At 45.2% G+C, this 16,226-nt stretch overlaps 1 protein-coding gene across 1 annotated transcript in view; it reads right to left on the reverse strand.

The window, feature by feature from the left end:
- EXOC4 (exocyst complex component 4) overlaps positions 1–16,226 on the reverse strand; it is a 428,233-nt gene that overhangs the window by 370,415 nt on the left and 41,592 nt on the right. The window contains exons 4-5 of the mRNA XM_069861081.1: positions 9,436–9,620; positions 6,855–6,964 (exon numbers count right to left, since the gene is read on the reverse strand). Of these exons, the coding sequence (XP_069717182.1) occupies positions 6,855–6,964; positions 9,436–9,620 (295 nt within the window). The remainder of the gene's footprint in view (positions 1–6,854; positions 6,965–9,435; positions 9,621–16,226) is intronic.

Here is a 16,226-nt window from a genome sequence, read left to right on the forward strand (position 1 = left end):
GGCACAATCACTTTCCCTGTCCTGCTGGCCACGCTGTTTCTGATACAGGCCAGGACTGCATTGGTCTTCTTGGCCTCCTAGGCCACTGCTGGCTCATTTTTCAGCTCTTGTCAACCAACACCCCCAGGGCCTTCTCTGCCAGGCAGTTTTCCAGCTCCTCTTCCTTAAGTCTGGAGCGCTGCATGGGATTGTTGTGTCCCAAGTGCAGGACCTTACACCTCATTCATCTTGTTGAACCTCATCCTGTTACTGTCAGCCCAGCGGTCCAGCCTGTTCAGATCCCTTTGGAGCCTCCCTACCCTCCAGCAGATCGACACTTCCACCCAGCTTAGTGTCATCCGCAGACTTGCTAAGGGTGCACTCAATCCCCTCATCCAGGTCATTGATAAAGACATTGAATGGGACTGGACCCAACACTGAGCCCTGGGCACATCACTTGACCAGCCTCCAACTGGATTTAACTCCATTGACCACCACTTTTCAGGCCTGGCAAATTAATTTAGGCTATGGACACTTGCAACTGTTCCTTTTATAAATCATTCTAAATTGTGGGTCTGCTGTTCATATTTGATTTGATTAACCTCTTCCCCTTTGTGATTCATCAAACAGAAAAGAAGGGAAGAGGGGGGGAAAAGTCTTATTTTAATTAAAAACAGCTCTGCTTTATTTACAAAATAACACAGGTAGAAAACACCGAAGACTTCCATAGTTTTTTTTCAGTAACACCAGGAGGTGCATTTCCCTATCTGCCTGCAGAGAGTAATGAGTGAAATGCGATGTCACCGAATAAATATTTTCAATTATTACAGTTGCCTTTCTCCAACCTAACGCTGCTTTTAAAATCCAACTTGCAGGTTTATGCTGAAGAACACAGCTTTAACATATGCTTTGGTGTCCCATCCCAGCTATCAGCCATTACATATAAAGAATCATAGCATGGATTGGGCTGGAAGAGACCCCAAAGCCCATCCAGTTCCACCCCCTGCCATGGGCAGAGACACCTCCCACTGCATCAGGCTGCTCAAAGCCTCATCCAACCTGGCCTTGAACACCTCCAGGGATGGGGCAGCCACAACTTCTCCGGGCAACCTGTGCCAGTGCCTCACCACCCTCACAGTAAAGAATTTCTTCCTAAAATCTCATCTCAATCTCCCCTCTTTCAGCTTAAAACCGTTCCCCCATCCTATCCCTGAACTCCTGATAAAGAGCCCCTCCCCAGCTTTCTACCAGGGGATGCAGTGCCGATCACCACCATCAGCATCCCGTCATTCAGCCAGTTTCTGGTCCACCCCACTGTCTGCTCCTCCAGCCTGTACAACAGCCCTTTCTCCGTTGTGATTTTACAGAAGACAGCATCGAAGGCTTTAGTGAAGAGCAGGCAGACAACATTTACTGCTCTCCTCTTGTCCACCAACCCACTCATTTCATTGTAGAAGTTTATCAAGTTGTTCAGGCATGAATTCCCCTGGGTGAAGCCGTGCTGACTACTCCCGCTGATGTTCTTCTTCTAATGATCTCTGAAAACTGCTTATGAAGCTGAACATTTCAATATATTTTCTCCAAAGCCTCCTAAGAAAACAAGCTGACAGAGTGGAGATTTTGCCACCTTCTCTAATGAAATATGCAGCCGTTTTGAAAGCATTTCATCACCGAATTGGGACATCTGAAAACCCACAACCCTGTGTTTAAGCACTCAAAAACTGACCCACAGTTTAAATCGCTACAAAATTGAATCGTGTGCATCACTGATTCATCACCTCCTTAGTTAGGAAGGTGGAAACTTCTCTGAGGGCTGCCTGGCTTGATGACGCCCTACAAAAACGTCTGTTCCGATTGACGATACCCTCGTTTATACTGTCCTGAATTTCACAAGAAAGAAAAGACAACACTGTTAACTCATTTAAGCAAAGCAGCTAAAGAAAAGACTCTTGGGTCTTTTTTTTCATTCCAATGAATGGTCAACATTGGCTGCTACTCATTAAAGATTTTGTTACCTGTGTGCTTTTATTGGCAACTAGTAAAATTTAATGTACTATTTGCCATGATTTACATCCTTTCCGATCATAATCTTTCTCCCTTCAATCATTCTACAGAAAAGGACACAAATTCATATTGCCCCAGAGGGGGGATAAAGATTGGAAGGGACATGATCTGCTAATTTCTGGTGCTGAATCCTTTTTCTGATTCACGCAGACAACAATCCACAAGTTACTTCAGACCAACCAACCCTACCAACTACTACCAAGGCCAGAAGAAATGGTCCCAGAGATCAATGACCTCACGGCCTCAAGGCAAGTTTCCTCTTTCTAAAATGACTGTTCACACAGTTCAATCTAGAGTTTTAAGGATGCTGGTCTTTCAAAAACAGAGGCATTTTAATTTGACAAAGCCACTCTTTCAAATCCACTATAATAACATTTCACTCTGAGAAAACTATACAAAGAGACTCTGTAAGTGACATGACCTGCCCTCCAAAACATATGAGCATAAAAACTGTGCCTGCAAATAAAATAAGTGCACAGTAGTCAAAAATCTTACAATGAAACAAAGTGAAAGACCAACTAATGACCTCACACAGGATATTAACCTCATGAGCTTCAACAAGGCCAAGTGCAAGTTCCTACACCTGGGTCTCAGCAACCCATGGCTCGATACAGGATGGGGGATGATGTGATTGAGAGCTGCCCTGCAGAGAAGGGCTTGAGGATGCTGGTGGATAAGAAGTTCAACATGAGCCAGCAACGTGTGCTCACAGCCCAGGAGGCCAAATCATATCCTGGGCTGCATCGAAAGAAGCGTAGCCAGCAGGGTGAGGTAGGGGATTCTCTCCTTCAACTCCGCTCTCCTGAGACCCCACCTGGAGTCCTGTGTTCACCTCTGGAGTCTACAGCACAGGAAGGACAGGGAACTGTTGGAGAAAGACCAGAAGGGGCCACGAAGATGATCAAAGGACTGGAGCACCTCTGCTATGAGGACAGGCTGAGAGAGTTGGGCTTGTTCAACTTGGAGAAGAAAAGGCTCTGGGGAGACCTTAGAGCAGCTTCCAGTAACTGAAGGCGCTACAAGAAAGCTGGGGAGGGACTTTTTAGAAGGGTCTGGAGCGACAGGATGAAACGAATGGCTTTAAATTGGAAGGAGAAAGAATTATATTAGACATTAGGAAGAAATTCGTCACGCTGAAGGTAGTAAGTCAGTGGCATAGGTTGCCCAGAAAAGTTGTGGATGTGTTTTGGTCGGAAGGGACCTCAAAGCCCATCCAGTTCCAACCCCGCTGCCATGACTTTTGTTGAACTTGATGAGTTTTGCACAGGCCCAACCACTGTGACTGGATTTTGAAGCTCCATTTTTCTGACAGCTGTGAAGTCTGGGTCACTGAAGTATTCCATGGCACGTGTAAATATTACCGATACTCAATATTCACTGCCACCACCTCATCTCAGCATCTGCTGGGGCTTTTAAGAAGTAATCTCAAGAAGTTATCCAGACAGGGTGCTCTTGGGTTTGCTGTGCTCTGGGTGAGTACATTTTATAGTTCCAGGAAGAAACTGGCAATGCGGGAACCTGCATAAATACCCTTCAGAGTACAAAAAGTTCAAGCAGAGAAATATAATTTAAAAGTGAATTTATTTCTCTGAACTGGCATGAAGGGAAAACGTTACCGGTGAACTGCGTATCTACAATCCTCAGGTGAACATTACGGAAGGTTTTGTTTGTTTTAAGTGCAGCAGGAACAGCTTTAATTTCCTTATAAAGATTCAACAGCACAAGGTAACATCTCCTTCGGGAAGCAAATGCAGAAAGGACTCCAAATTTTGGCATCTTTGCTGAGATGGGTTGAATGAGTAAGTGCTTTGGAACGACACATATTAATATGCACGGCCACTTTGTTTCATCAAGAAAAAGCCAAAGAACTTAAATGACTACAGGCAGAAACAGCTTTCATTATGCATACGCATAGGTTTTAAATTCTCTGGTAGTTCTGCAGCCCTGGAAAAGGCTACTTTTAAATAAAATTATGTGGGGAAAATATACATAAGAACATTGTGCACTTAGAGCAAAACCATATGCAGACTTTATGCATATCATATTTCTTATATTATCATCTCCATCTCTCCCAGTCTGAGGGACGCTTGCCCAGCACTTGGCTGAACAATCCTCGTGTTACAAGGAGCCAGTTACGACATTTTCTGGTGTGTTGGGCGTGAAGAGCAAGAACAGATCTGCAGAAATGAGAATTTTTAAGGTAGAGTCTCAACTGACCAATACCGCTCCTTGAATCCTGGGTTCAGTTCTGGGCCCCTCACCACAAGAAGGATGTTGAGGCTCTGGAGCGAGTCCAGAGAAGAGCAACGAAGCTGGTGAAGGGACTGGACAACCAGTCTTATGAGCAACGGCTGAGAGAGCTGGAATTGTTTAGCCTGGAGAAGAGGAGGCTGAGGGGAGACCTCATTGCTCTCTCAACTCCCTGAAAGGAGGTTGTAGAGAGGAGGGTGCTGGCCTCTTCTCCCAAGGGACAGGGGACAGGACAAGAGGGAATGGCCTCAAGCTCCACAGGGAAGGTTTAGCCTGAATATCAGGAAAAAAAAATTCACAGAAAGGGTCATTGGTCCCTGGAACAGGCTGCCCAGGGAGGAGGTTGAGTCACCTTCCCGGAGGGGTTTAAGACACGGGTGGACGAGGTGCTGAGGGACATGGGTTAGTGATTGATGGGAATGGTTGGACTCGATGATCCGGTGGGTCTCTTCCAACCTGGTGATTCTATGATTCTATGACATACTAGGGTTGAGGATAAAGCCATCAGAGCATTTGTTTTCTGGTATTTGGAGTTCAAGGAGCAATGCCATTAGAGGCCACTGCTGTGGCTTTTACCTGTTGTTTGAATCCCAAAACCTTAATTCAAATGTGACAGGAAATAACTGTTCATCAGGGCACGTTAGGACTAGTGATTTCAAACACCACTGAGTAAATGAGAAGCTTGACATGAGCCGGCAATGTGCACTTGCAGCCCAGAAAGCCAACCATATCCTGGGCTGCATCAAAAGAAGCGTGGCCAGCAGGGCCAGGGAAGGGATTCTGCCCTTCTCCTCTGCTCTGGTGAGACCCCACCTGCAGTCCTGCGTCCAGTTTTGGAATCACCAACATAAGAAGGACATGGAACTGTTGGAACGGGTCCAGAGGTGGCCATGAAGATGATCCCAGGGCTGGAGCACCTCTGCTAGGAGGACAGGCTGAGAGAGTTGGGCTTGTTCAGCCTGAAGAAGAGACAACTCTCTTCTCAACATAAGCAAAAGATAAGAATGATCAAACGGAAGAGTCTAGGAAGCAAAGATGACAAGAAAAACAAGAAACAAGAAGACAAAAGTAAAGGACAAAAGAATTAATAAGGATAAGAAGGGAAGATTCTCTGCATCTGAGGAATATCAAAACAGTCAGGTTTTGAAACAAAGGTGAGGACAGATGTAGGTCACTTCTGTACTATTAATTTGTTAAACAAGGACAACCCCACTTATTAATCTACTGAAACAACCCAAGGATTAATACCCCATTCATGCAGCACTTCCAAAGCCTTGTACAAAAGCAGAAAGGAAACTGCATGCGTTGCCCAGCATCAGTTCTAGTAACAGGTACACAAAGATCACCACCAGGTTGTTCCTGTGCATAGACAGACCTTTAGTCACAGTTCCCATAAGGCAAAGCCTTGACCTTTTGGCTCCAACACAGAAAAAAATCTTCTACAACATCAACACACGCCTGCCTGCCTACATTATATGCAGAGGAGACCTCCACGCAAACTGAACCGACTGCAAAGATCACAGAATCGGTTGGGTTGGAAAGGACCTTAAAGATAATCCAGTTCCAACCCCTCTGCCAAGGGCTGGGACACCTCCCAGTGCATCAGGTTGCTCAAAGCCCCATCCAACCTGGCCTTGAAGACCTCCAGGGATGGGGCAGCCACAATGTCCCTGGGTAACCGGTGCCAGTGCTTCAACACCTTCACAGGAAAACATTTCTTCCAAATATCTCATATCAATCTCTCCTCTTTCAGCTTAAAACCATTCCCCCTCATCCTGTCCCTGAACTTGATCAACAGTCCCTTCCCAGTTTTCCTGTAGGCCCCATTTAAGGACTGGAAGGCTACTCTAAGGTCTCCCTGGAGCCTTCTCTTCTCCAGGCTGAAAAAGTCCAGCTCGCTCAGCCTGAATTCATATGGGAGGTGCTCCAGCCCTTGGATCTTCTTCATAGCCTCCTCTGGACAAACTCTAACAGCTCCTCCTTCCTGCGCTGAGGTCTCCAGAACTGAACACAGGACTTCAGGTGGGGTCTCACCGGAGCAGAGTAAAGGGGCAGAATCCCCTCCCTTGCCCTGCTGGCCACGTTGCTTTGGATGCAGCCCAGGATACAATTGGCTTTCTGGGCTGCAAGCGCAAGTTGCCGGCTCATGTTGAGCTTCTCATCTACCAAGACTCCCAAGTTCTTCTGTTCGGGATTGCTCTCAATTCATTCTCCACCCAGCCAATTTTTGTGCTTGGGATTGCCCTGACAACCAAAGATATCAAGAACATTATCAAGATCAGAACAGGCATGGAAAACTAAGACGTTTTAACTGAAGTTGATGTGGAGGAGGTGGGAGGAAGCAGAACTTGCCAAGATGAAATGTAGGTATGGACAAGTTCTGCCTGTGGATACAGCACTCAGTCATTTTATGAAACTGCACAAATTCCCTCCTCACTTTTTGAGTCAGGACATACACAGCCATCCACAAAGAGGGGATGATACGCCTGTTACTGCTCTTGCAAAACTAGGTGACGATCTACAAGTTAACTTTACAAGGGATGCACATGGCAAATACTCACTGCTGGAGCTTCCAGGAGTACTGAACTGGGAGGTTTCAAGGAACTTTCGAGGTGTAGATAAGTTAGTAACGTCCATAAGAGGTACAGGAGAGGCATCTTTCACAAGGGAACTACGTAAGAGGAAAGAAATTAAGTAGTTTACGATTATTTACGATCTTAGTTCACAACAAATAATATATTTATTTCTGAAATCTGTGTTGGAGCTAAGCAACAGAACCACTTTGTTTGGTTGGAAAAGATCTTTGAGATCATTGAGTCCAACCATACCTGTCCACTTCTAAACCAGATCCCTGAGCACCTCGTCTGCCTGTTTTTTCAACACCTCCAAGAATGGCGACTCAACCACCTCCCCGGGCAGCCCCTTCCAATTCCCACTTTTTTTGATTAACATGGAATTATTAAGATCTTTCTGGAAAACCACATACTGAGGAGATGAGATGCTCCCATTTCCACAGGTCCTGTCCCTTCCTTAGTCCTTCAAGCTTTTCTAGTTCCCAGTAGAAACCCCCACCACTTTTCCTTCCCTCCAAATCCCTGTTCTGTGCGCATCTACACACATTCCTCTCCAAACGAACCCTCTTACTCAGAAAGGGAAGACTTTCTACTTGATCATGGTCAACAGCCAGTCTAGGGCAGCACACTAAAACAAAGCAACAAGACAGTCCTTGATGCAAGAGTCCATGTTATCAACTATCAGTGATGTGCAACAGGGAATACGAAAAAGACAGGAAACAAGAAAAAGATAAGGGTCCCTTGTTGCAGTCGCACAAAACTGCAGTTAATTAGTAGTCGCACAGGCTCGGTACAACAAAGCTTTGTGTCTGTTTTTAATTAACAAGATGTGTAAGGAAGAGCCTGATGACTTGCTAGCAACCCTCCTTCCTAGAAATTCCAACTTAGAATCATAGAATCATAGAATAACCAGGTTGGAAGAGACCCACCGGATCATCGAGTCCAACCATTCCTATCAAAAACTTCAATCAAACCTTTTTTTCATAAACTCATCTAATGTAAGTTACCATCTCGCCTCCTATTTTTGGGAAGCATTTTTTATTCCTTCTCATAATAAAATGCTAATTTATCTTTTCTGTGCACCTTTACCATCTACTGGCACCCCTTTTGCTCTCCACCCTTGTTCATTACCTCTCCTACTCTACAGAAGTTACAGAATCATAGAATCATTTGGTTGGAAAAGACCTCTGAAAAAATGTCTGGAAAAGACATCAAGTCCAACCGTACCTGTCCACTACTAAACCAGATCCCTGAGCACCTCATCTAACAGGCTTTTAAATACCTCCAGGGATGGTGGCTCCACCACCTCTCTGGGCAGCCTCTGCCAGTGCCTGAGAACCCTTTCGGAGAAGAAGTTTTTCCTGATTTCCAACCTGAACCTCCTCTGGTTCCAGTATCTTCCAATACTGTCTCCCTCTTTTCTACCCACTATCTTTCCTCCTTCCCTCCCAACAACTCTATTGCCCTCAAGCTTAGAACTTGAAAATTCAGGGAAAATGAGCCAGTCACCTGTACTTAAGCTGCGTTTCCACCGATCATAGGCACCAACCAGCTAAGTTTCAACATCTTTAAAACACAACACAGTCAAGATGCTGCTCAGACACTTCAATAATACAGCCTCTGGCTATGAACTTGTGGTCAGCTCAAAGTCCTTTAAACTTTAGACTTTGGCTAGAAACGATGAGCAGTTTTTCCTTGTGTGCCTCCCTTTGCCTACCTGAGCCTCATGCTCATGACATTTGTAGGAACAATATACACGTCAGAGAAGGAAAAGAACACTCAAAGGAATTGACCTCATCATAATTCTGTGGGAAGCAGCAAAAACCCAACAAAATCACTAAGTAAAAGTGAAAGAACAAGAACAGGCTGTTCACAGGCTCGAAGGTGCATCAACATATTTGGTGGTTTTCTGCTCCCCACAGCCACGAGCATGAGAAATTTCCTTGCTAAAAATGAAACCTTGAGGTGAAAGTTAATGGCACCTTCCCAAGAATGTTCTACAGACCACAGGGAAAATGCTGCCCTCCTCCCTCCCAGGCCTGTTGCCCTCAGTTAGTGTCACAGAATCATAAAAGGGTTTGGGTTGGAAGGGACTTGAAAGATCATTCAGGTCCTCTGCCATGGGCAGGGACCACAGCTTCCCTGGGCAACCTGGGCCAGTGCCTCACCACCTTCACCGTGAAGAATTTCTTCCTAATAGCTAGTTTAAATCTTCTCCCTTCCAGTTTAAAGCCATTCCCCATCATCCTATCATCGCATGCCCTTGCAAAAAGTCCCTTCCCAGCTTCCCTGTAGCCCCTTCAGGTAATGGAAGGCTGCTCGAAGGTCTCCCCGAAGGCTTCTCTTCTCCAGGCTAAACAACCCCAACTCTCTCAGTTCGTCCTCATACCAGAGGTGCTCCAGCCCTCTGACCATCTTTGTAGCCTCCTCTGGGCCCATCCCAACAGTTTCATCTCCTTTTTCTGTTGAAGATTCCCAAAAGGCAACCTGGGCCAGTGCCTCCCCACCCGCACTGTGAAGAATTTCTTCCTAATGTCTAACCTAAACCTTCTGACCACATCAAACCCACCTTATTCTCCCTTTCTCCTTGGTGCGTTGTCCTACGCGGCTGGTAGACTTGATGTAAAGATGACGGTGTAATTCATCTATCAGGACTAAGTGCATGTTCATCTTCTTACTGTGGAGCTCCAGCCGCAGATCACTCAACCCCTCCACCTGAAGAAGGGGACCCTCCAAGGAGTCCACGGCTGACACCTGGAAGGAGAACACACGTGACAACTTCTAACATTCATCTCTCATGACTCTTCCCTTTGATTAAGGGAGTGTCTGAATACCACGATTATTCCATCCATAAATCCTTTTAAAGCAGAACAAGTTTAAGTAGTATTGCTTTACTTCTACTCCTAAAAGAAAATTCAATATATAAAAAGGCTCCAATATCCAATCAACTCAGATTTAATGAGTAATCTTCAAATATTTTGAGCATACATGTAAAACAAGTTCATTAAATACAAATCAAAGCACATTTTATCATGAAATAAGAGGATTATCAAGTAGAAAAGTGTTGGGAAAAGGTCCTGGTGATGACGTTTGTTTGTCTTTATTCTTTCCATTGCAGAAACACCAACAAACCATTATTCCTGAGTTTATTAACAGGGAGAAAATGGCTCAAATTTTATTTGCCTAAAGCGATGTCATGACATAGCTGGAAAAGCTTAGGAGGCCTTGGTGTCTACGTAGCTGCTATGTCCTCTCACTCTACCTTTTCAATAAATGCAGCCATCAGATTCATGAAAGCTATCGCTACTTCAGAAGTACCTTTGAACTCAAAAGAGTGAAAGGATTTTAGGCTCAAATTTAGGAAGACAACTTCATACAAGCAACGAAGTAACAAAGGAGGGATCTAGAAATGCAGCAGCATCACAGGCCATGGGTAACTTCTCTGCTGATGTACTTCAACAGCGATCGGCTGACATCCAGTAGGCACCAGCCTGAGGTACCTTATTCCCATTTACATCCTAAAAGCAAATGTGGACAAAAGGCACCAGGAATGAGAAAAATAGGGCATAAAAGCAACCCTATCAATTCACCCCTCTCCCAGTTTACTTGTCACTGAATCATTTGGTTGGAAAAGACCTTTGAGATCATCGAGTCCAACTGCACCACTAAACCATACTAAACTAATGTTATTCTTAATTATTTAAAAGATTGCTTCCACAGTTACTAAAACAATAATAATATCATGGTATCCCTTGGCAATTTCCTAAAATCTCAGTGCTGGTGTGGTAAGAAACTAGAAATAAGCAAAGAATGTTTGGTATAGAAGAAAACATTGATTTAAAATCATCCTGTCCAACTGTCAGCCCAATCCCACTGTGCCTACTAAATCATGTCCTGAAGTGCCACGTCTACACAGGTTTTTAACTCCTCCATGGATGTAGACTCCAAAAAGTGACCTCAAACACACAGCTCAGATCAAGGAAGGTTATTCTGCCCCTCTACTCCGCTCTTGTGAGACCCCAGCTGGAGTCCTGGGTCCAGTTCTGGAATCCTCAGGGAGTTCTAGACAGTGATAAGGTCTCCCCTCAGTCTCCTCCAGACTAATCAGCTCCAGCTCCCTCAGTCGCTCTTTGTAAAACTTGTTCTCCAGCCCCTTCAGCAGCTTCTTTGCTCTTATCTGGATACACCCGAGGACATCAATGTCTTCTTGTAACGAGGGGTCCAAAACTGAGCCCAGGATTCGAGGTGCAGCCTATGACCCTGCCAAGAAAGGAGTGGGACATCCAAGCAACAGGATCCGCTGTGATTTGGCACAATACTGTGTTCTCCAAAGAGTGAGGGAGGGAAACAAAGCTTGTTTTCCCTGTCAGTACCACCCAGCACACACAACCTAAACCGAGGGTGCAATGAATGCATCACCCCTGCTTTTTGCTCCTCTGCAGGTCATTCTGCCCCTCTATTCCTCTCTTGTGAGACCTCACCTGGAGTACCGTGTCCAGCTCTGGAATCCCCAATGTAAGGATACAGAACTGTTGGAATGCTTCCAGAGGAGGGCCACAAAGATGATGCGAGGGCTGGAGCACCTCTGCTATCAGGACAGGTTGAAGAGAGTTGAGGTTGTTCAGCCTGGAGAAGAGAAAGCTCCAAGAAGATCTTATAGTCACCTTCCAGTACCTGGAGGGTCTACAGGAAAGCTGGGGAGGGACTGTACACAAAGGCTTGTGGTGATAGGACGAGGAGCAATGGGTATAAACTGGAGAGCGACAGATTTAGATTAGACATAAGGAACAATTTCTACAGCATGAGGGTGGTGAGGCACTGGAACAGGTTGCCCAGGGAAGCTGTGGCTGCCCCATCCCTGGAGGTGTTCAAGGCCAGGTTGGATGGGGCCTTGGGCCACCTGATCTAGTGGAAGGTGTCCCTGCCCAAGGCAGAGGGGGTGGAACTGGATGATCTTTAAGGTCCTTTCCAACCCAAACTTTTTTATGATTCTATGATTCTATTCCTTATCCTCACTGTGGTCAGCGTGTTGGATAATGAAGACTAAAGATGCTATACAACATGTAATGGTATCACATTTAATTAGACTTTGTCTCCTTTCTTTTCTGCCGTCAGCTGAGATGAGATTTCCCAAGCAGACACCTGGTTTTTAATACTCCTCTTACCTACCGCGTGCTATTCATCCTAACAAGAGCACTAAAAGATGCAGAATTGTATACAGAGGGGAAGAGTTATCACTACAAGATTCTGGTTAAGACTGATAATGGCATAACAGCCTTTTGCAGAGAACCTGAAAATTAGACGTAACAGAAGAGAACTATGAGTGGTTCAAGGGTGCAGAAAAAGCACGTGAGGGTCCTTCAAGCCTCTTTCTTACACCAGCTGGCTGCGCTAAATGGAAATGAATAAGATATTATTATTTTTTCAAGGGTGGGAAGTTGGAGTAGATAACGGTATTGTGTGCGAGTATGAGGACACAAAAATAATTACAGGTAATAGAGCTCCCCAACATTGTTCTGTTGGCAGCGTCTGAGGTGCAAAGAGGAGCTACAGGAAGAAATAAGAGTTGGAAGGTGAATTAATAGGTGAAGAAGTTGGAAAGTGAATATCTTCATATGGATGTCATCTAGAGAGACCTGGACAAGCTTGAGAAGTGGGCCTGCATGAACCTCACGAGGTTCAACAACAGCCACATGCAAGGTCCTACACCTGGGTCAGGGCAATCCCTAATTTCAATACAGGATGGGGGATGATGTCAGTGAGAGCTGCCCTGCAGAGATGGACTTGGGGTGCTGGTTGATGAGAAGCTCAACATGAGCCAGCAATGTGCGCTTGCAGCCCAGAAAGCCAATTATGTCCTGGGCTGCATCAAAAGAAGCGTGTCCAGCAGGGCCAGGGAGGGGATTCTGCTGCTCTGTTCCTCTCTTGTGAGACCTCACCTGGAGTTCTAGGTCCAGTTCTGGAATTCCAAAAATAAGGAGGATATGGAACTGTTGGAACAGGTCCAGAGGAGGCCATAAAGATGATCGGAGGGCTGGAGCACCTCTGCTATGAGGACAGGCTGAGAGAGTTGGGGTTGTTCTGCCTGGAGAAGAGACGGCTCCAGGAAGATCTTACAGCAGCTTCCAGTATCTGAAGGAGGCCTACAAGAGAGCTGGGAGGGACTTTTACAAGGGCCTGGAATAACAGGACAAGAGGGAATTGCTTTAAATTGGTAGGGGGAAGATTTAGATTAGATATCAGGAAGAAATTCTTCCCGATGAGGGTGGCGAGGCCCTGGCACAGGTTGACCAGGGAAGTTGTAGCTGCCTCATCCCTGGAGGCGTTCACGGCCAGGCTGGACGGAGCCTTGAGCAGCCAGACTCAGTCAGAGGTGTCCGTACCCATGCCAGGGGGGATGTAATTGGATGGACTTTCAGGTCCCTTCCAACCCAAACCATTCCATGGTTCTATATTCCCCTTTAAAAAGCTGATGTAACACGAGCAAACAGTGCCAAAGAAATGGTAGAAAATCCCCACCACCACCTTCTTTTTATTCAAAATTCTGGAAGAATTCCGGGTCTCCCACTAGAAGACACAATTAGATACTCAAAGAAATATAAAATAACTGTATTTTCTTAAAAAAAAAATAAAACTATTGGCCTTCATTACAAGAGAATTTGGGTTACTTAATCTGAGAGTCATGCCTGCTATTAAAATCTGCTTATCTGTATCTATTTATTATTATCTACAATAATACGCCGTGACCCTTTAGAAAATAATGATCAATAGAATAAGCCTGAAAAAACAGCTCTGCTTTGTATAAGCTAAAAACTGCAAGTTTAGAGCAAATAACCGTGGCACTGGAACCAATATGCAGCTTGTTTAAAGGTCACACTCACTTTATAGCAGGGCTTAATTGCCTTAAAACGAAAATGTAGCAAAACATTTGCCTATCATAACATCCAATTTGGAAGGTTTTAATTTAGCATTTTATAACAAACTACAAACGAAGCACTAACACGGTATTTGTTAAAATTGGTTTTTCTTTCTTGATTCTGGCCAGTTTTCCAACCTGCTCACAGCCAAACCCACATGTTCTTTTAGAAGGGGTTTCGATAGTACTTTAGTTTTCCAAAAAGCATTGTTAAATCATAAAATCACAGAATCATTAAGGCTGGAAAAGACCTCTAAGATCACCCAGTCCAACTATCAGCCCAAGACCACTGTGTCTCCCAAACCATGTTCTGAAGTGCCACATCTACCTGTTTTTTTAACACCTCCAGGGATGGAGACGCCACTACCTCCCTGGACAACTTCTTCCAGTTCTTCACCACTCTTTCTGTACACAAATTTTTCCTGATGCCTAATCTGAACCTCCCCTTGTGCAACTTGAGGCCATTTCCTCTCGTCCTATCACTTCTTACGTGGGAGAAGAGGCCAGCACCCACCTCACTACAACCTTCCTTCCAAGGAGCTGCAGAGAGCAATGAGGTCTCCCCTCAGCCTCCTCTTCTCCAGATTAAACAACCCCAGTTCCCCAGCAGTGCCTCATAACATTCGTTCTCCAGTCCCTTCACCAGTTCCGTTGCCCTTCTCTGGACGTGCTCCAGCTCCTCAATGTCCTTCTCGTACTGGGAGGCCCAAAACCGAACACAGGATTCAAGGTGCAGCCTCACCAGTACCGAGTACATGGAAATGATCCCTTCCCTACTCCTGATGGTCACACCGTGTCTGATCCAAGCTAGGTTGCTGTTGGCCTTCTTGGCCACCCGGGCACACTACTGGCTCATGTTCAGCCACTGTCGACCAACACCCCCAGGTCCTGTTCTACCAGGCACCTTTCCAGCCACCCTTCTCCAAGCCCGCAGAAGTGAAAAGGAAAAAGAGGATTTTGGTTTTTTATTCAAGAGCTCCACAGACTAGAGGTGTCTAAAAGTTTATTAGCAGTAATGAAATGAAAAGCCATAATTAGGTGCTTCTTCAGGGGAAAATCCGACCAGTGGGAGGTATCCCCGCCTATGGCAGCGGGGTTGGAACTAGATGAGCTTTAAGGTCCCTTCTAACCCAAACCATCCTATCATTCTATGAAAAACACAGAAAAATAGTTGTTCAAACTAGAAAACAAAACACTTTGAGGCTGGGACATCAGCCTATTCTGAGTTCAGACAAGAGATGAAAACATGAACAAACAACTGAGAAAGGTTAAAAGAAAACAACGTGGGGGGTCACAATGGGAAGGGAAAAAAGTCAAGTCATAAAGAAACACAGTATGACAAAAGGAGAAATGCTGGATCTTCTGAATAAAACAGCAAACAGCAATAGTCTAGATGGTTTTAGCTACCTTGCTGGATGAATAAAGACAATGCTGACATTTAAAAGGAGGAGAATTGATCTACTGCTTTTACAGGGAACTCACTTTCAAAAGGTACAAGAAAGGAAAATGTCTAAAAAATGGCTTAAATGTGTGTAGCCAGACTTAAACAAGCAGTTTGCAGAATTCAATTTATACCTGACTCGCGTGGGGTGAAACTCTAACATGAAAAGTTTGCCTAAGAAACAGGAAGGTATTTGCACTCCAGCTGTAAGGATTTTCCATTGGCAAAAAGACAGAAAACTTACAACTGATGGTGTCTACTCAGAGACTTGAAGACATGATAAATTTAAGAACAGATGATACATTAGAGAACTGATCCCTCAATCTTATAACACCACAAATGTGAGCACCTGAAGGACAGAATCATTGAGTGGTTTGGATTGGAAGGGACATTAAAGATCATCCAGTTCCAACCCCCCTGGCCATGGGCAGGGACACTTCCCACTGGAGCAGGTTGCTCAAAGCTCCATCCAGCCTTGCCTTGAGCACCTCCAGGGATGGGGCATTCGTGACTACTCTAGGCAACCTGTGCCAGTGCCTCACTACACTCACAAGAAAACATTTCTTCCTAAGATCTCATCTAAATCTTCCCTTTTCAGCCTAAAACACTCTCCCTTGACTCATCCCTGCACACCCTGATAAAGAGCCCCGCCCCAGCTTGCCTGTAGCAGCTTTCATTACTGGAAGGCTGCTGTAAGTTCTTCCTGTAGCCTTGTGTTCTCTAGGCTAACCAACCTCAACTCTCCCAGCTTGTCCTCATAGAAGAGGTGCTCCCGCCCTCACGATATCTTTGTGGCCTCCTCCAAACTCACTCCAACAGATCCATTTCCTTCCTGTGCTGAGGACTCTGGAACTGAATACAGGACTCCAGGTGAGGTCTCATAAGGGCAGACTAGAGGAACAAACAAACAAAAAGTTGTGCAGCTCACAACTCTTTGTATGCAGTCCAGGATCCAGTTGGCTTTCTGGGCTACAAGCACACACTGCTGGGTCACAATGAGCTT

This window comes from Phaenicophaeus curvirostris, chromosome 1 (assembly GCF_032191515.1).
Source record: "Phaenicophaeus curvirostris isolate KB17595 chromosome 1, BPBGC_Pcur_1.0, whole genome shotgun sequence".
NCBI lineage: Eukaryota > Metazoa > Chordata > Aves > Cuculiformes > Cuculidae > Phaenicophaeus > Phaenicophaeus curvirostris.